General features: G+C 38.7%; 1 protein-coding gene across 2 annotated transcripts in view; it reads left to right on the top strand.

Moving 5' to 3' along the window:
• Window positions 1–19,811, top strand: part of USP6NL (USP6 N-terminal like) — a 112,960-nt gene that overhangs the window by 47,875 nt on the left and 45,274 nt on the right. For both annotated transcript variants that reach the window (XM_009086901.4, XM_018910378.3), the window contains 2 exons: window positions 5,051–5,124; window positions 7,157–7,239. In XM_009086901.4, coding sequence (XP_009085149.1) covers window positions 5,051–5,124; window positions 7,157–7,239 — 157 coding nt within the window. The remainder of the gene's footprint in view (window positions 1–5,050; window positions 5,125–7,156; window positions 7,240–19,811) is intronic.

Here is a 19,811-nt window from a genome sequence, read left to right as displayed (position 1 = left end):
ACAGGTGGGGACTGGGCTCCTCTTGCAGTAACAAATGACAGAATGAGATGGAATTACTTCAAGATGCATTGAAGTGGTCTAGGTTGGATATTAGGAACAAATTTGTTCCCAAAAGGGTTCTCAAGCACTGGAAATAGGCTGCCTAGGGAAGTGGTGGAGTCACCATCCCTTGAGGTATTTAAAAGCACTTGATGCTTGGGGGCATGGTTAATGGTGGGCTTGGCAGTGATGGGTTAATGGTTGGACTCAATGATCTTAAAAGTCTTTTCCAACATAAACAAATCTGTGATTCTTCTTAAATTTATGGCTCATCTCTAAGAGGCAGTTTATTATACTGCTGCTGATGCATGAGCACTGCAATGTACCTTGTACCTACTGCTCCTTCAGTCTAAGGAACTCACTGAGGCTCTCAGTGGTACTCATTTCATGTTACCCTCGTGAGGGAGCTACTCCATGGTTGTTACCTTTGGCAGGTGAGGTACAGCTTAGTAATTTTTTAGGCTGTTTCAGAGACAACAGCACTAGTGAGTTAGAGTAACCCCAAAGACCATTCCTATAAATTGTATGACTATTTTTGTAGGGACTAGAGATGTGTGCTCACTGGATTGCACATGGAGATCACTTTTAAAAAGGCTGTGCCTTACTGGTTTGCAGTTCTGTAGCTGAACAGGATTAGAAGCCATGCAGGATTAGACAAACACTTCAAAATACAGGTAGAGCAGCAGCTTTTCTGTTTGTGGGAAAGACCAGTGTTTTATTGTCTTCTTGCCATTCCTCTCTCAGCAGCAGCTGAGTTCTGCCAGGCTGTGATGAAAGCCAGGTGTAATTGTGGGCTCTGTGTTAGTCACCCCAACCAGGAGCGGGCTGTCACAGGCTCTTCAGATCCTTCTTCACTGCTGCAAACATAAGGGATAGTCCTGCCAGTTCCCCCTCCTTTATTCAGGAAATCTGAGTTACTGCAGGGACTGCAAGAGGGATCCTCAGTGTTTTTAGCTGTGATTTACATGAATACAAAATTATATTCTTCTAAATTTTTTCCCCTACCTTCTCCCTACCCCCACCTTAAAATACATGTTTAAGTGGATTAAAGGGGGTCCTTGGGTCAAGGTTCTCTGGTGTCTGTAGGTGAGTCCATCCACAGCTCCTCTTCATCCCTGTGGAACAGAAGAAAGAAGATGGCATGAAAGCCATCAAAGAGTAAGGCAGGATTTTTTTTAGCTTCATCAGATCATCAAACCATATCTCTGTTTCTTGCAAAAATCTCTATTCTTGAAGTTTCAGTAAAATTCAGAATTTAATTTTTACATCTATTTGTAGGCTACAACCTTTTTTTTTTTTTTTACTAGTGTTTATTTTTACTTGGATTTGTTGTTTTACTGTTGAATGTCACTTATGGCAGTCAGTGTCTTCCAGGTAGTTTAGCATTCATTAATAGAGCATAATGTTATATATTTTTAGTTTGCTTTACATCTGTTACTCCTAAGGAGATTCAGGACACTTGAAATTTTCACAATAAGAACAGCCATTGGAATAATCTGTGCTGGGCAGTGGTAGATTCCCCAAGACTGGACACTTCTAAGATTCAGCTGAACTGGGTGTTGCACAGTCTTGTCTAGACTGTGCTTTGGCCAAGAAAGCTTGGACTAGATGGTCCTTGAGGTCCCTTCTACCTGTCATTCTGTGATTGATGCTGGGCAGGATTTTAGCCATGCTGTTTGTACCTTGTAAGCCTGTCTGATTTTGGGGGGACTTGGAAGTGCTGATTAGCATGCCATTGTTGACAGAATTTACCATCAGGTCATTGCTAATATATTTTCCCATTTTTTAGTTCAAATCAGTTCTCTGTACTAATTAATTGACTATATATTAATGTTGACCTCATTTGGGATGGCATTGTTTCCTGTATAATCTGTAATGCTAACTTTTAACTAGTAAATTTAATCATACTTGGATCATATCTTTGCTTTCACTGAGATAACACTGAACAAAACTGATAAGACTTTAGAATGCCAGTTATTTGTCTTCAATTTCATAGAGAAGGGTTTTTGTGCCAAAGAATTTTTCTTGTTCCCATATTTAGCTTTTACTTTATCAGGAATCAATGTGTAATTTCTAAGTTGGAGATATTTAAATATTTCCTCTTATAAGAAAAATCATGTTTAATGCTTATATCCCAAAATAAAAGCTCTTGCCCCCATCTCAAGCAGGTTTCTGGGTTTTCAGTGTGGATGGATTAATGAAACATTGAACTATCTCAGTGCAGCTGGAAGTTTAAGATGATTCTGGCAGAAAGCAAAGAGGATTACTTTAAAGGCAATGAATATGATAATTTACACACTAAATATAATTGAATTGTCATGAGATACAGAACATGCCAAACTTTGATTTACACATTGCTTATGCAGAGGAAGGGATGGTAAGCCATGGCCACGTTTTCAGCATAAATCAGGAACTTGCTTTCTGGTGCAAATACAGTTTGGCATTCTTTTAAGCAAAGGTTTAAACTTTTTTCAGCTTACACTGTTATTCTGTCTGTGTTTTTGAAGATCTATGCACGTCCTTTTTAGCACATTTTAAAATAAAAATAGAAACCATTTTTAGTTCTGTTTAAAAATGTATCAGCTACATTCTGTGTGAATGTATTGACTGCTGTGTATTACAATATTGTCTGCTTATATTCAGCCTCACTCTTTCTCAAATCTAATCTCTTCTACTTGGAAATTAATGAAAGGACTTTTAATCTATTTCTTGAAGCTCAGCAGCAGGTGAGCTTTGAACAAGGGAGCTTTTCCCCACAGCTGTCCATTGGGGAGCTGGAGATTTGGGTCAGTCAGTACATGAAGTTGCTGAAGGAATGTCAGATTGCTAAGGCAGTTAAAAGTTTACTTTTTAAAAATTCATAGTTAGTCTTCTGTAAGGACTAGCTGTAAGCACAGATCTGTTTTACAGAAGGAAACACAATTTAGTTTTGATTACAATTCCTTTATCTTCTCACTTTGAAAGTAAAACCAGGGTTCACCCACTGCTTTTTGTCAGGGTTGATTTGGTAGCTTTAGTGGACATTGTCAGTTCAGCAGACACCTATGTCAGCAGGTAAAGATAAGGAACTGGATTGTTGTTATTGTGCTGGGGGAGTGCTGGAATGCCCTGGCAGTGGTGTGAAGTTGTGTCTGTGCCCCTGGGTGTGACAGGGTTGGGGAGGGGCTCTGGAGGGCTCTGGGAGCTGTGTCTTGCTCAGAGCTCACACGGGCAGTCAGGGTAACAGAGCCCTGCAGTGGCTGTAAAGCTGTGTCAGAGAAAAGCAAACCTGAGACCCAACTGCTTTGTGTCTTGAGTCCCCTTTCAGCTTAGGAATAAAGGATCCAGCACCAAAGCACAGGAGGAGCAGTGCCCTGCTTGGACACACCAAAGTCTGAGCAATATGAAATGGTTCTACTCCCCCCTTATCTTACAGGGAGGAAGTGATTTGTCAGTGTTGTAGCTTAGGGATGTGAAGCTTCCAAATATAGCAGGTTGAATTATTTAATTCTTTTCCTCACTCAAATAACTGTGTAAATACATGTGTGCTACTTCTGCTGCTCACTGGAGAAAATGACAGAGCTCTGTGTATTCTGAATAAACAGGAGTAATGTGATTGGCCAGTGATGGTGACAAAGGGGGCCAGGTGAGGGTAACCAAGTGTGACTTCTGGGGATCATAAATGAAAGCTTTGAAGAAGCAGCCAGACCTTCCCTTAGGGGAAGCTTGGGACAAGCAGTGCTGTTGTCTAAATGCTGGTGCTTGTGTCTGTGCTGGGTCATACTGAGGTTCTCTTAGTGTTCCCCTGGAGAAAGGTGGAGTGAAAACCAGCAGAGACCATGTTAAACCTCTAACAGATGGCTTAGAAGGCCACTTTGGCACAACTTCTTGTCTAAATGTTGAAAAATATGTAGGTAACCTTTACTGAAGAAACACTAGGTTTGAACAAATAATTGTGTTAATGTCATATAGATAGAAAACTGTAATATGTGATCTGTTTTTCTGTTTCATGGCCCAGATGGTTGGTATGTACCATTCCTGAAGTTCATTATGTTGCCATGAATTAGGTAATGAAAAAACCCCACATGCTTGGAGTTATTTTTATTACAGTGTTAGATTGAAATATATTTTAAACCTTTTTCAAGTCTTGCTTTATCTGAAGTTCATTGCTTTTTAATAATCAAAAGAATTCAATGCTTAAATCTTTCACAAACTTATTAGTTAAAGCTCATTTACCTCATTGGTTTGATATAATTATATTTGGGATATTGAAGTACATTCTGTTGTTGGATATTCAGAATAGCAACTTTTCCTTTCTTAGTGCTCTCTGTTCCTGTCATGTCCTGGAGATTGTTTCTGCTCAGGGAACAGGACTGAGCAAAACTTGAACTCCAGTCATGTAGTGAATGCTGCATCTGCAGTGTCCTCATGTCCAGTGCTTATACTCACATGCTGGTTTTTTGGTTTTGCCTGTCAACCTTCCTGTTGTCATATCCTTACACTTATTCCAGCTCTGGGTTGCCCAAGTTGCAGTTCTGACACTGTAATGACATCCTTCCCTGTTTTCTGAGAAATAAGTTGTAGGCTGTTTCTAAAAAGACATGCATTATTTCTTCAGTATTCCAACATCTTCACAAATCCTGTAAATAGTTCACAATTTTGTTTTAAGCCAGTAGTGGATGTTTCAGCTTTCTTTGACTATTACAATGTTTGTGGAATTGCAAGTTAGTGGCCTTTAGTACTTTCTTCAGTTTGTGGGTTGTGCAGAATTTTTTTTTACTGTATTTAATATCTACATTGGTGGAAAATCAGAAATATTCTAAACTCAGCAATTAAGATACTGTGCAGTAACTGTACTTTGCTTTGAGCAGTATTCAAGACATGCACCAAGGTCATATTTTGCTTTGACACCACGGTTTTGGCATTTCTCCATTGAAGTAGTCTCCCTTTAGTTGATTTTCCAAGTATTTGTCTGCAGTTCTTTTTTCACAAGGGAGAAAATCTGAACAACATGAATTTAATTCCTCTGCAGGTGCAGATGCTGAGCAGGATGCTGCTATCAAACTTGCCCAGGAACGAGCAGAGATAGTTGCCAAGTATGACAGAGTAAGTGAACTTTTTAGTAATTTAAAAGACATTTTATAATGAATCTTCATAAATGTCTGTTTAAAAAGTAAATCATGATTCCAGCTAGCTGTTGTTTGAAATACTCTGTTGAGTACTAATCTGATGTTTAATGATACACTGGCCTCTGGGTGAATTAAACTCTCTCTCTATGGGGGATATTCTGGATAATAACTAATTTTTCAGGTGCATAGCAAGTTACTTTGGGACTATTTCAGGGAGTGTATTGTATTAGAAGTAGTGAAAGTGGGGTGTTTGAGGATGCTCAGTGTATCTGTGAGATCAGAAGGACTCTTATTTTACTTTTTATTTATTTAATCTTTTGTTATGCTAGTACAAACACTGAAATCATAGCAGAAAAAGTAAAAGATGAGTGAGCTGTATTGTTTCTGATCTTGTTGTGGAGAGCTAAAGAAATGCCCTGGTCATACCATGTTTGTTCTTGGACCCCTTGTCAGGAAAAGCCTGGCACAGACTGTGCCCAGAATGCTTACATAGTACTCAGGTATTTTTGTAACACTTACAGACTTTTTAAGTGTCACTGGAGTACAGAGCAATAGTCTTGTGTGTAGAGTTCATGGAATGTTCTGTGTGCCAGACTTACTGGTGGTTTGCACAGTGTGCAGTAAATGAGTGGCTCACCTTGGACTAAGGAAAAACCTGCTTGTGTGTGGCAGGCTGACACAGCTGCTCCTCAAAGCTGCTCAGTCACTGCCACCTCAGCTGGGCAGGGGATGTAACAAAAGGCTCATGAGTTGGGATAAAGGCAGGGACAGATCCTTCACCAATGACTGCCATGGGCAAAGCAGACCTGAGTTGAGGAAATCTGTTTAATTTATTACCTATCAAATCAGAGTAGGACAATAAAAAAATAAAAACTGGATCTAAAACATTTTCTCCCCAACCCTCCTTTCTTCCCTGGCTTAGCTTTGCTCCCAATTTTCTCTACCTCCTCCATCTGAGCAGTGCAGGAAGATGGGGAATGGGGGCTGTGGTCAGTTTGTCCCACATTGTTTCTGTGACTCTTCCTGCCTTGGGATTTGACTCCTTAAACTCTTCCCTTTTTCCAGTGGGGAGGTCCTTCCCGCAGGCTGAAGTTCTCCATGAACTTGTTCAGGATGGGTCCTTCCCATGGGTTGCAGTTCTTCATGAGCTGCTCCAGCTCTGGTCCCTCCATCAGGGTCACTCCTTCAGGCACAGGAGCTCCAGCATGGGTCCCCTGTGGGCTCACTAGTCCTGCCACCAAACCTGCTCCAGTGTGGCCTGGGCCATGGCCAGTGGAAGGTCCATACTGGACCTGGCTTTGTCTATTGGATGTGTGGGGAGGTTTCCAGCAGCTTCTCAAGAAGCTACCTCTGGAGCCCCCTGCTACTAAAACCAGGCCACACAAACCCAATTCACTTTGTGTTCTGAGGGGTGGGCTGATTTCACAGTCAGTAACCTGTACATAGCCCACACCAGCAGCAGGTAGAGCTGAAATGTAAACTTCTGCAAGCCTTTTGCAAGATTGGCAATCAGAGAGCAGGAATGGGGCATGCATGAATGCATAATTGAGGGGAAACTCAGTGCTGCATTGTTTGACAGCTGCTGCAGGTCAGCCAGGACATTAACTCAGGACTGTCTTCAGGATGAGCTCTTGCAGGTGATAGTGGACTTGAGAAATGAAGGGAGTCGAGGGCACTCTGGGGACCTTGATGCCTTATTGTGGAGTTTAACAACAGCTGTGGGATTACTGTGACTCTGGTTAGAATGTGTTTTGTGTATAGCAGTAACCAAAAGAGATTTCCTGTGATGAAAATCCTGTTTGTAAGGTCTGGGATAGGTGTTCTGCTCTCCCTTCTCTTGGCTGGTTAGGTTAGGACAAGTGTTCTCCTCCTCCTTCTCTAACCTCCTGCCACCATGTCCCAAAGTGTCCCAAAAGTTATGCTTTCAGTAGTTGAATGCTCCCTTATGTGTCTTTATTTATTGTGTCATTAAATATAATTTGGCTTTTTGTTTTTTCCTTTCCCCTTAGGGACGTGAGGGTGCTCAGATTGAACCGTGGGAAGATGCTGACTACCATCTTTACAAAGTCACTGATAGATTTGGGTTCCTACAGTAAGTAGCAAGCTTGTAAAGAAAATAAGATTAAAAGTTAGCTACTATGAATATTCAGGTTCTTTATTGCATTATCTATTTGGTCAAAGTACTATTATGTCTTTAATAGATATTTTGGAAACTGCTGCATAAGTGTTACTGCTGGATAATCTTTCACTGTGCTTTTCAATTCAGTTTCTATCTGTTTTTTTATTTCTGTAATTTGATTTTGCATAGGGAGTGAAATGTTTTAAAATATTTTATTGGGAAGTGAAAATTGATAGTCTCCAAAAAACATATTCCATGCTGAATTGCAGATAAATTTTGGTTGTGAATAACTTAGTTGGATGTAAACAAACTTGTAGTTCTTGAAAGATTTATAAAAATTTTGTTAAAGTGTTTAATTTTGAAAAGATCCCAACACATTAAGGTTACTCAATGGTTGTATATGAGCAGAAGTGTATCTCATTCCATAAAAGATTAGTATCTTTTGGCTTCAAATATTTTTTATCCTTACTGAAATCTCTGCTGATTTGGGACCTAATATTGAATCATCTGTAAGTCAGAAAATGCCAGAGGCCATATGCAGTTCCCCTACACGTGCCTCCTTTGTAACATAATCTGTTCCTTTTTGGCAAATAGAAGATTAGAGTATTACATTGTATTAGGGTTTTTGTGGTTGGCAGATGTAAAATATCCAGCTTGCAGAAACTGAACACAAGCTGACTTGCTACTTTTGATGATATTAGGCCTCTCTGAGGTTCTTGGTGTTTGGCATTTTTGTTTGAATACATGAAATGCAGTTCAAATCCAGAAAAATCAGTAATAAGTGGAAAACTTAGTAATACCTATGTAATTCATAGTATTGGGAAGGGGGATGTTTATGTTCTGGTTTTTTTCAGAACTTTTTTCCTTCTCTTCTTTCCTTTTTGCAAATTATTGTTTTTATAAGCTGTGAGTTAAAAGTCATCTTTACCTGCAGACTGCTTGTGCTTCATTGGGGTGAGTTCATTTGATGTGTGACATTCCAAGAGAAGTGTTTCACACAAAGAGGTCCTTGTGTTGCTAAGGCCCAGCTGCAGCACCACATGCCTGCAGTTGTAGCATTCCTAATGGAGAAAGGATATCTGAGTTATTTTATTTCTGGGGCAGAGGTAATGGAAGCCACTGCAGGGTTCACCTCTGACTTTGGTATCCTTGTGAAGTCCTGAACTTTTCCTCTTGCCTGTATTGTGGCGCTTGCATTTTTATGTGTCAGGTGTAGAAGATTGTTCCTCAAGTCCTCTGCACTTGCTGCTGCTGTTCAGTCATGACCCCAGCTGTTCCTCTTGCCCAGGAACGTCTCTACTCACCAACACAGAATTAATTCTCTGAATATGTCAACTTTAAGGGATGAAAGCTGAAAGATTTAAATTACATAAAGACTGCACAGGTTAGCAGTGTATGCAGATAATCTCTTCACTAATTGTGCCTATTTGTAGCTTATCCATGTCTTGTTACAGGCCAGATTTCACCAGGGAGTGCTCTCAGGGCTGCTTTATGATTGCTTAAGAGAAATTCAATGTGTTGCAAAAGATGTTTTTATTTTCCTGAGAAGCAAAATCTTTCCTAATAGAATAAATATAATTAGGATAAACAAATCAAGTGTCTGTCCCTGAAATGACAATTTATATTGCACTATAGATTTTAACCTATGGACTGGGTCATGTGTGCTGTCATACTGGGCCTGCTGTGACAGAAAGAAACTCCTGTTCTATGAGGGTTTGAAATGCAGCAGGACGTACCAAAAACCTCAAAAGTTTGTCATCCCTGAGAGCCATAATTCCCTACAATCTCTCAGGTGTGTACAGTGTAAATTAGCAAACAGGCTGATGCACACTGAGAACAAAATCTGGGGCAGTACCAAACTTAAAGTGTCCTAGGTAAGGTCTACAGGGATTTGTAATCTTGTTTATACTGACGTCTTAAAATACTAAGAGAGGTGTGTTTTGTGTCAGAAGGGTGCTGGGTGTGAGGAACCTGATACAAAATTAGGGCTTGTTTTCTCAAGTACAATAGGCTTTGATTACTATCAGTGGTTTTCTATTTTTCCTTGTCTGTGTCCTGTTTGCAGCTTTCCCTGTCTCGGTGAAGGGGCTATTCAAAGTTCAGTTGATTGCTGATAGGGCAGAAAAGATAATTTTCAGGGAATGAAGCACTCAGGCTGCATGTGTAACTTGCCACTCTGTAGAATATGGGAGAATGTAAAGGCTAGAGACATTTCAAGAGTAGTTTTGGTATAAATCTGCAATTCTTCTGGTGTCCCAGTGTCCTTATTTGTGTGTTAAACTGGCAATTTGTAAACTTGAGGGACCTGAAGACTTAACCCTTCTGTTGTCTTCTTGCCATACCAGTAGAGATCAAGCTTTCCTCAGAGAGGACTGAGAGGGAGAGTGCCTTTTTATTTACCAGTGGAGAAATGGGATTGTGATTGGAAACAGATATAACATTTCCCTTCAAGTAAAATATGTCACTTTAACTTATTTATAAGACCCTCAGTTGAGGTATCTGGCATCTTTGGTCAATTCTAAGTGATGCAGTATTTACTGTTTACAGGAGTTAGGTCCATCTTTACCCAATATTCTCCTAAATTTTTAGTAGCATCTGCCTTCAGAACACAATTTAATTTGCTGCAGTAGTTTATTTTGCAGTTCTGCAAATGAGTGTGAATGTTCTAGTTAACTTTGGATATTAAAAGGAAAGTGGTGTGGACAGGTTATTAATATTGCTATTTAAAACAAAGAAAATATAGCTGAGTTAATAATTAATGAATTTAGGGAACAAGAAAGTGTATTCAGTAAGAAGTAGCAGAGCATTATAATAATGAGACTTATTTCAGATGAGTAAAGGGAAGTTTTAGAGGGAAGTTGGATGTAGGAAGAAGGTTTCCAGCAAAGCTAAGCTGTGAAATAACCTGTGGGGAGCCCAAGGGGACTCTCTTGAGAAGTTTAACAGCAGAGTGTACAAAACCAAATGCAGCTTGGAGGAGTTTGTTCAGTGGCACTGACTAAATTGTAGCAGTTATGAGCTACTCTACTGCAAGCATAAATTGTACAGTAGAGGCATGCAGGAACCAGGAAGAATGAAGATCTCATTATGAACTCAATTGTAGAAAATTTGGCCTTTACCAGCTACTGTTGTTGCAAGGCTATGGGGAAGTGGTGGCTTGTGGTTTATTTAAGCCATGGGGTGTTGCAGGCAAACCAGACTCAACTTGGAGAATTTTTTTCATAATTTACTGCCAGGTAACACGACTTTCTGACTGCTGCCTTGGATGCTGGCTAGAAACACTCCAAACCATACCACTCTATCAGGCACCTAGAGGAAACACCTGTCTCCCCTGTGCCTCCAGGACAAACTTCCCTTGCTTCTTGTCCTGGGGTAGCCTTGGATCACCCCAGTTCCTTTGGTGAGGTGGAGCAGTGCAGGAGCTCCTGCACATGATGACTTCTTTCTGCTGCTCCTGGTTTCTTACTTATTTTCTCCTTCTGCTCCTTGTGTCTTACATGGCTTCCCCCACCCTGACATGGTGTTCCTCCCACTCCAGCCATGTTCTCAACATCCCCTTCCATGTGTCTCTTCTGTCTCTCCAATTAGTTTCTCTTAATTAATACAGTTTTTTTTTTTGCCAAATTTGTTTCTGTTGTGCTGTTGATCTTCCTCAGTGTCACCTGATATACATATATATTCCATGGTATACATGGAATAGTATATTAAATTAATACATCAATTAAAGAAATATTCATATAACATGGAATAGTCTATTAAAAAACCCCAAAGCTATTCACTTTTGTTTCTTTCAGAGAATCCCTATGTCAGTGTTGTCTTAGTCTGACCACGAGTATTGACAGAGCAGACCTGTTATTTTATACAAGCCCAATGTGGTTATCAATAAACCTAAAAATATTAAAAAAAAAAAAAGGCAGCAATAGGAAAACCTCAGGCATGGTCCTTATTCAATGCAATTTGTTTTCCAGTAAAAATCCTGCTGCTGATTCCACATGACAGTGCAGGACTGCTGAGCAGTCAGGCTGATGTGAAAAGTACCATTCAATTTTAAAATGAACATTTTTTCCTCTGAAGTCCAGCACCAGTGTCTGTATATCCAGTGTGCCAGTGTTCTGATAAGATTGGATATTCTTTTCTAGAAAATGCAGGAGATGGAGGCTTTGAGCTGTGCCTGCAGCTGATGGAAGCTCAGCAGCCCCTCTCTGGGGACTCCCACAGGGCTCAGACAAGGCTTAGCCTGTTACTGATGACTTCTGCAATCAAGTATTTTAGGAATGGGAGAAATGCCTAAGATCTCTTCACAGATAGTCATAACAAAAACTGTTTAAGCTGATTTTGAAAAAGAAAAAGGTCGAATGTGTTTGGTATTCATTAAAAATGAGGGATTTGTTTGCTCAATTTTTCATTTTTCCTTTTTCCCCCCTCCTCTAGTTGGATATGTTGTATCTTTTTGGTCAGCATTGTATGAATGTTGACCCTGCGCCACACAAAAAAGCTGCTCCCCTCTATCCTATCTTGGAACCTGGCTAACTTTTAAATTAAATGTCCCTAGTATTTTCAGTGTGAACTCTTCTTTCACCAGCCCTTTTCTTTACCTTGTAGATAACTTCTATTTGCAATTTTTTCTATCAGCAGTCATTGATAAGGGAGTAACTTCAGGGAAAAAAACCAAAACCTAGAGGAGTTTCTGAGTATCTTGGAGCTCATAGCAGGCATTCCAGTAATGCCTCAGGATCTGGGATTTCCCCCTTCCCCCTCCTGGAATTATGTAGTTGATTTGGTACTACTTTGGAATGGTCAAAAAGCTACTAAAATAAATATCTTATTCCTTGGGTGGTGACAGGTTCCCTACTATAACTAGGAATGTTTTAAAAGGTATTTTATTTCTTTAAACTGGCTGTTTATGTAATGTTAATATTGATTTGTCTATTTAGAAGTGACAATTTTATGAGTTATTTTTATAGCTAAAGAATTATTGGAGATCTCAAGACAGTAAAAGAAAGCAAGAAATTCAACTGACAGTGTTTTTGTAAGTAAAGAAGAATTTAAGCTTTAACTGACTGTCGTTGAAGCACATACCTAAAAGTGTATTTTTCATGAATATATCCTTGTATTTATTTTTTATTAAACTCTCCAGTTAAATACAAGGACAAAACAACTTGATTCTCTGCCTCACATAATGTTAAGGTTGAATGGTCACAAGAGCATTGGCTGATTGAAGTTTGCAGAACAGCCCAAACTTTGTCCGTGATCCTGAAGTAGGGGAGAAGCTGAGAACAGCATTTTGCAACTGTAAAGGTCAACACCAGTTTAAAGGGCTGATCCTCTTTGGGCCCTTTCAACACCAGGCCCAAAAGTCAGAGCAGGATAAGCCAAATGGCCTCAGTGTCCTCCTAGAATGGCACAGAAAGCTAAAATTTGAGCAAATCTGAGCAGCATCACCAGCATACCCCTGGTATGGAGTATGTTGGTGATGCTGCTCAGATTTGCTCAAATTTTAGGTCCTGAGGGGCTTTGTACTGAAATTTGTAAAACATTGAACAACATCCCCTTGAAGAAGAAACATCAGCCACCTTCATTGGTTTTGGTACCTGTTGGAACTACAGATTTCAATCTGTCAGTCATTTGGGGACCAAGCAAAAATATTTTTAAAAAACAAAATGTCCCACACTTTTTATTTTTTAGCTGTAAGTTAGGATTTATGTTATCTGGTCTTTTAAAGCATCCTTATGTGTGTATATTCTTGATGATTCTTTTATATTTCTCTCTCTGTATATCACCCAGCTGAGAAGGAGGTGTTCTGTTTTCTTTGATAAGAAAACTGGTCAAGAGCACAGTTTTGCTTTTCTAAGTAAAATAAAAAAAATACTGGTTTTTGGGATTTGGGGCAGGTGCAACTCAAGTCCAAATTTTACTATTCCTCATTGGGAAATACAGATTCTGACCTAAATACTTGTGGGAAATAGTAAAGCTAAGAAGAAAGTAGAAAGTGTTTTAGTGTAGAAAGTGTTTTAAGTGTTCAGACATTAATAGTTATGAAATAGAAATAACAGAAGAAACTGCAATTTCCTTACTGCAACCTTCCAAAAACTTTTTTCTTTCCATTGTTCCCTGATGAATGCCAGCAACAGAATTGTTCTGGTAATTTTTGGTGATGAGCTGTGAAAATCAGAGCAGACATGACATCATTCAAAAAATTAGAGTACTTTTATTTCTTCAGCTTGCACCATAGCAGTTCTTTTCAGACCTTGTTATTATCAAGGTTTGTGTTAACTTATATTAGTACTTGTTATCTTACAGCAATAACTTACCTTGTCACAATTTGTGGTCTGACTTGGATGATTCACTTTACACGTGTTTTTCCTTTTACTACCTCCTCAGTAAATGGGAACTGGGTATCTATTTAGTGTGGCAGATGCTGTTATGGTGATAAATATTCCAGGATCAGTATAGTGAGACTGGGCAGATTGGAGGTTTATTTTGCAAGGTTGTTCAAGTGGGTTTTTATCCCCTGAAGAGTAAGGAGTCGTACAGTAGAAGTACTAGTGGTAGAAAATAGAGATGTGGTCTGCCCCTCACCCCATTCATGAGGCACTCTCCAAAATTTGGGTTGGATTCTTGTGTTTCTCTTACAGTAGCTCTGGGCTGATTCTGATGGAATTGTACTAATTCACAGCAGCTGAGAATGTGACTCATACCCTTAGTCTTTATCCCATGAGCCTGTTAAAGCACAGAACATGCTTTGAGAACAGTTTGCTAATGATGGAGATTATCACATTGCCAGAGGCACTTTTCAAATAGCAGAATTCATTTTCTTTTGCTAACATGAGACCTACCTGCTCTTTTCCATCAGACTTCACTCTTTAGGAAACATAGTGCATTTTTATTAGCACCAGTGCATTCCTACAGCATGCTCCAAAAATGAGTTAGGGGAGCAGAGAAACTGAGAGCTCAGTCAAGGAATGACATACTCCATTAAATGTCTCCAAATGAAACTATTGATTTTTTTTTTCCTTCAGTATTATTGTTTTACCCTGAACTTTTTGATAGGGAGCAATATGATGAACATCCAGTTATCCCCTCTTGGATTCTATTTCTTGGTAATTTGTATGTAGTCTTGCTGGCAAATAGTCCTTGTCTCTGAAGCATTCTGTGTGCATTCCTTAGTGTTTTCTCCTGTGTGCCTGTTGAACCACCTGGCCCAGAGCAATAACTCTTGCACAGCTCTCCCTGCTGATTTGGGTGGGTACATGAGTGAATTCTCTCCAGATAAGAGCTGTGAGGACAGGTCTCTGAGGGTTCTTGGCAGCAAAAGAAGTTATGCTGAGATTTTGGGTACTAGAAAGAAAGAAAGATTTGATGTGATTTGGTAATAATCAAGTGGCATTCAAAAAAAAATAGGGATTTTATATAATTATAATTTCAAAGTTTTAGTAGGAGAGTAATGGAATCAGGGTTGGGAGACAGTTAAGATCATCAAGACAAGCAGTAAAGCCAGCACCATCACTGTAACCCCATAACCACTAAACCACATTGCCCCATGCCAGATCCAGAAGCCTCTTAAACACCTCCTGGGATGGTGACTCCACCACCTCCCTGGGCAACCTGTTACAATGCCTGCCCACCCTAAAAGTGAATTTTTTTTTTCTAATATCTAATCCAATCTCCTCTGCCTCAGTTTAAAGCCATTTCCTTTTAAGGCCAAAAATCTGCATATCAGAGTTCAAGGAAAGAGCTCCGAGGCTACAAGAAGAGTTGCAAAGTTACTGTTCACAGTGACATGGAGCCACAATTCTTAATTTTCTAGGCACAGTAAATATTGCCAAGCATATTAAGTGATGTGGTGATGTTCTAAAATAGCAATGAAACATTTATTCTTAACAGTGCAATTATAAATGTCAGTCTTTCTGCATTTTATTTATGCTGGTCATTCAGCAGGGACTTGCTGTCATTTTCTTCTTCTGAGCTTTGTGAGACAGGGTCAGACCCTCTTGTCAGGAGAGTGGGTACACTCTTCCCTCCCTTGGGAAGAAGTGTGCCAAGCTCAGCCTCTTTCAACTGCCAAAGTCAAATCTTTATTTAAAAAAAATGTTCAGCTCTCTCTTAGTAGAGAAAAGCTGTGTTTCTCTTTTTTTCCTAAGTATACAAATATGCCTCATTTTGACTGTCCAGAATTTTTCATGATTTTTATTTTTAAATCAATTAAGGGTTTACCATGGGAACTGCTGAATCTCTTCTCTCCATTGGAATCTTGTGTTATGTGCCATGGATTCTGCCTTCTAATATGTGATACACTTGCCTTGACTGATTTTGCTGCAGAATATTCATTGCTAATCATATTGAAGAACTGCTGTTAAAAAAAAAACCACAAATTTCAGCTCTATTTAGCATTCTTTCCTTTTGCCCTGATATACCCTGAGGATATTTATCTTTATTTTTGGAGAGAAGTGGTTATTTTCTTGGGCTGGTTATTGAGATTCAAAATGCTTTTTTTTAGGTCCATCTTCCTAGCATTAGACAAATCCTTTCTTTTTTTTTTTTTTTTCTTTTTTTTTTTCTTTCTTTTTTTTCTCTCTCTTTGTATGCATCCATGGGGAACAGTTTTACAATATTTTAATTGCATTTCTGTATGACAAAGCCTGTTTTGGAAACACAACAAACACATGATTTATCAGTTAGGGAATTCCTGACAAGTTGAGATGAATCCTTGCTTACTATGTTGTTGTGCAGTGGTGAGGCTGGTTCAGAGACCAGGATAAACAGGTAATTTTATTTAAACATCCTTAACAGTGGAAGAGTGCATTGGACTTGCTGTAAAATTTGCTTAGTTCTGTCCATTCTGAGTTTACAGCTCTGCTTCCATGGTGGAAGTGAACACTGGTCTGTGAATTTGTCTGCACTCTTGGTGGTGGTTGTGTTGTGGATCTTCTCTGCATTCATGCATTTGAGCTTGTGCCCAAAGGCATGAGCTGCCCATGGCAGTTTGCAGTATTTGCTTCCTTAAAGTGAGGTCTCACTTTTGCAAGAGCATGTGGTCAAAAGTGTTGCTTTAGAAGGTGTTTTGGTTACTACAAGGAAGTCTTCAGTGCCTTTGTTGTTCACTTTTTCTCACACTTGCTATTTCAACAAGTATTCTTTGTCAGCCTGATGGGGTAAAGTGATTGTTTATTCAAAGCTGTTTAATGAAAATTGTCCAAACCAGAGAGGAAAAGGGAGAGGAACCAGACCTTCTCTCTGGTGGTCCCTGTGAGCTTTGCACTTGCCTATATTTGCACATCACTTGTGTATGTAGTGGTAGGACTTCACCAGAAGGAGAAGTGCCTAGAAGTTACATGTCTATCAGTTACCAATGAATTTTTCTGTGACTTGGACTGTGCATTTAATTGCTTTTGCAATAGTATTTAAGATTTTCTTCTCTTTAGTTTTTTGTCTTCCCTTTCCCCTTGTGTTATTGTGGTGATCTGGTGTGTGGTTCTGCTCTCACTTCCATTTCATGCATGGTCATCCTGTGGAAGGAAGAAATGTTCTGTTGTTATTTGCTGTAATTCAAAATGGTCTTCTTTTCTTTCCTAAATCTGTGTCACAGTGTTACCCCTTTCTTTAGCTTAGCTTTATTCTAAGCTTAGGACTAGAGTTGAAATTTGAATTTTAAATCCATTCTTTCAGCTGAGTTAGTCCAGGCTGTCACTTCAGCATTCCCTGCAGATATAGAAGGAAATGAGGTGAATGCAATCCTGCAGATTTGATAGCAAACACAAAAATAAGCTGCAGGATAATTCTGCCAACTAAGGACAAATAATGTGGTTTTTTGTTAACAGCTGCTGCTGCTTGATTTCAGTAAAAGATCATCCAATGCGTACTAGGAATTCATGAAGTACTTCCTTGTATGAAAAGAGCTGTTAGGTAGCAGAACTGAAAGAAATGATTGACTATGTTAATATAGTTTAATTTATACAACATTCATGAAGCAATATGCAATGGTTTTGAGTTACTGCTTAAGCTCTAAAACACAAGTATGTAGCATAATCATTATTACCTCATTTATTTCCTACTAAATTTAGCATTTCCAGAAGATGAAAGTAACTGAATGTAGGGAATGGCCAGAGTGAGTTTCACTGGCACAGGTTGTAAAGGATGCTAAAAGGGGGGACAGATTTTATAAGTGCAAAGATGCTGCTTCTCTCGACCCAATGAAGGAGCCACCAGAATGGGATTTGAGACCACTGAAGTTGATTTCCTCAAAGAAGCAAGTGTAGGTACATAATGCTTTGAACTTCAGCAGTGAACAAGTCTACGTTGCTGGAACAATACCATCTTAGGTAATTTATGTTCAAATGTGCTTTGCATAGCATGAATTTTAATACAGATGAAGCTGCCAACATGCAAACCATGGATCACTGTTAATTTATGGTGTAAGTGATCTGCACAGGAAGGAACCTTTGAGCAGTACTTCAAAACAGGAGATATGTGTTAAAGGAGAAAACCTAGGTGTTTTAGACATTTATCAAATCTAAATTAGAAGCAAAGCATTCTCTTTCATTAGACATTTGGGAATTTTAAGGTGGCTTAGGCTAATTTTTATCTTTCTGTAATAACTTGATTCTGAGAAGACATTTTTAACCTCAATGTTCATTTATGTGCAATTAAAGTGACATCAAAAATCACTAGAAATGCTGATGTGCTCAGTTCAGCAGATTATAAATTTTCTCAAAGGTGTTCTGATTCTATGCTGGGAAACTTTCAAGTTTTTGTATAGAACACACCTTTCCACTAAAAAGAGAGGCCCGCACATATTTTTAGCATTTGGCAGTGAAAACACATCTTTATGTTTTTTGCTGTAAATTTTGTGATAATTTTTCATATTGGCAATAAAAACAAAGTCATCTTTCAAGCAGCCAAGTACTTTACTAAAATGTTGTCATTTTGAGATTTAGTTGTATTTGATAAAACTTGAATTTTATTTTGTCTCATCTCTTACAGTTCACATTGCTTGAGACTTTCTGGACAGGAGCTACATGTTCATGGCACTGGGCTGTGCAAATTGGCAGCAGCATCCACAGAATCCACAAATAATAATTGCAAATAAAACCTAGTCACAAAATCACATGTGGTCCAACCTTTTGCCAGCATTAAATTCTTTCTTGCAGCATGTTTCCTGATAATTATATTGTAGAATGTCACACTGGCTTATCCCATATGTTAATTAATTGCTTTGGCTTGCTTATGAATTTTAACAAAACTTCTGAAAGCTGTTTTTTAATCTGCTGTAGTCACTACCCCCATACTGTGCAGAGGTTGTTTGGTGAAAATTCCAAGTGAATGATTACAGTAGCAGAGCTCCAATTATTTTGAGAGACAGACTCAATCAGAATTGTGAGTTTGTAAGTACATTGTGAGACAGAAAGAAGGAAGTGAGCCATAGAATTTTATCTGTGAAAAACAACAGCTTTCTTACCTTCTCCTTAATATTTTCAGAAATCTTTTCCATGTAGTATTGATTTTGAAAATAATACTTTTGCTTTAATTTCCTTTGAAAAACTGGAAGATTAAAGCAGTATTCGTAGTCAAGATTCCTCTGCAAATTACCTCAAAGGTGTGATTCTGTTGCCAAGCACTGTTGTACATATCCATAATACCCCATATTGCCCTGACAGCTTTATGTGCCATCCATCAGACACTGAGGGGGAGGCAGACCTAGTAGAGCACCTTGTTAGTGTGTTTATTGCTGTAGAATTGGTTTCCCAGTGTGAATATACTCATTTTTTTGTGTCTAGTAAAGCCATAGACTCCTACAACTCACTCCTGACAAATCACACAATTTAAAACTGTACCTATTTGGGAAGATTTACTTTTTCCTAATATATCTGGATACTGTAATGGTGCAAGTTGTTACTTCAGCAATCTGAGTTTCATATTGTACAGCAAGACAACTCCATTTGTACTGAAGCTCTTTGGCTCAGACAGCGGTCAAGTGAATTCTTCCCTATTCATACCTTACCTGTGTATGATCACTCTTACAAATTCATTTTACATCACTTTTGCTTTTGAGTTTTATACCTTACTGATGTTTTTGTGGATGTTTCCTCACAAATTTATTGATCATGAGGGTTTCAAAATGATACAAATGACTGTTTTGAATTTTTTTTTAAAATACTTCCTTCAAAACAAGTCTCCTGGGTAATAGCAAGTATGTTTTCTTCATGGATTTAAACACTTAGAAGTATCACAAATAACAAGCTGAATGCACAGCATTTGTTTCTTCATGATTAACTCAATGAGACCATGAAGAGCAGTGTTCTGCAAGAAACTTCTCCCAGATTACATTGAAAATATGACACCAAATATGGTTTTGAAAAACTTTTAAATGAAAATGAAACTCTGCACAGTGCTGTAAGGTGATGCTCTTGCACTTAGAGTAGAGCATGAGAAAATAGAGTAATAGTTTGAGAAAACCTTTTGCATAGGTACTGCTTTGCAGGCTTTGTGAAGATTAAACCTTTTTAATGTCTGTGTTACACTGGGTTCAGTAATATAGAAATATTGAA

Source organism: Serinus canaria, chromosome 1A (assembly GCF_022539315.1).
Source record: "Serinus canaria isolate serCan28SL12 chromosome 1A, serCan2020, whole genome shotgun sequence".
NCBI classification, from domain to species: Eukaryota; Metazoa; Chordata; class Aves; order Passeriformes; family Fringillidae; genus Serinus; species Serinus canaria.
The sequence above is the reverse complement of the archived record's forward strand: the minus strand, read 5'-3'. Positions and strand labels throughout refer to the sequence as shown.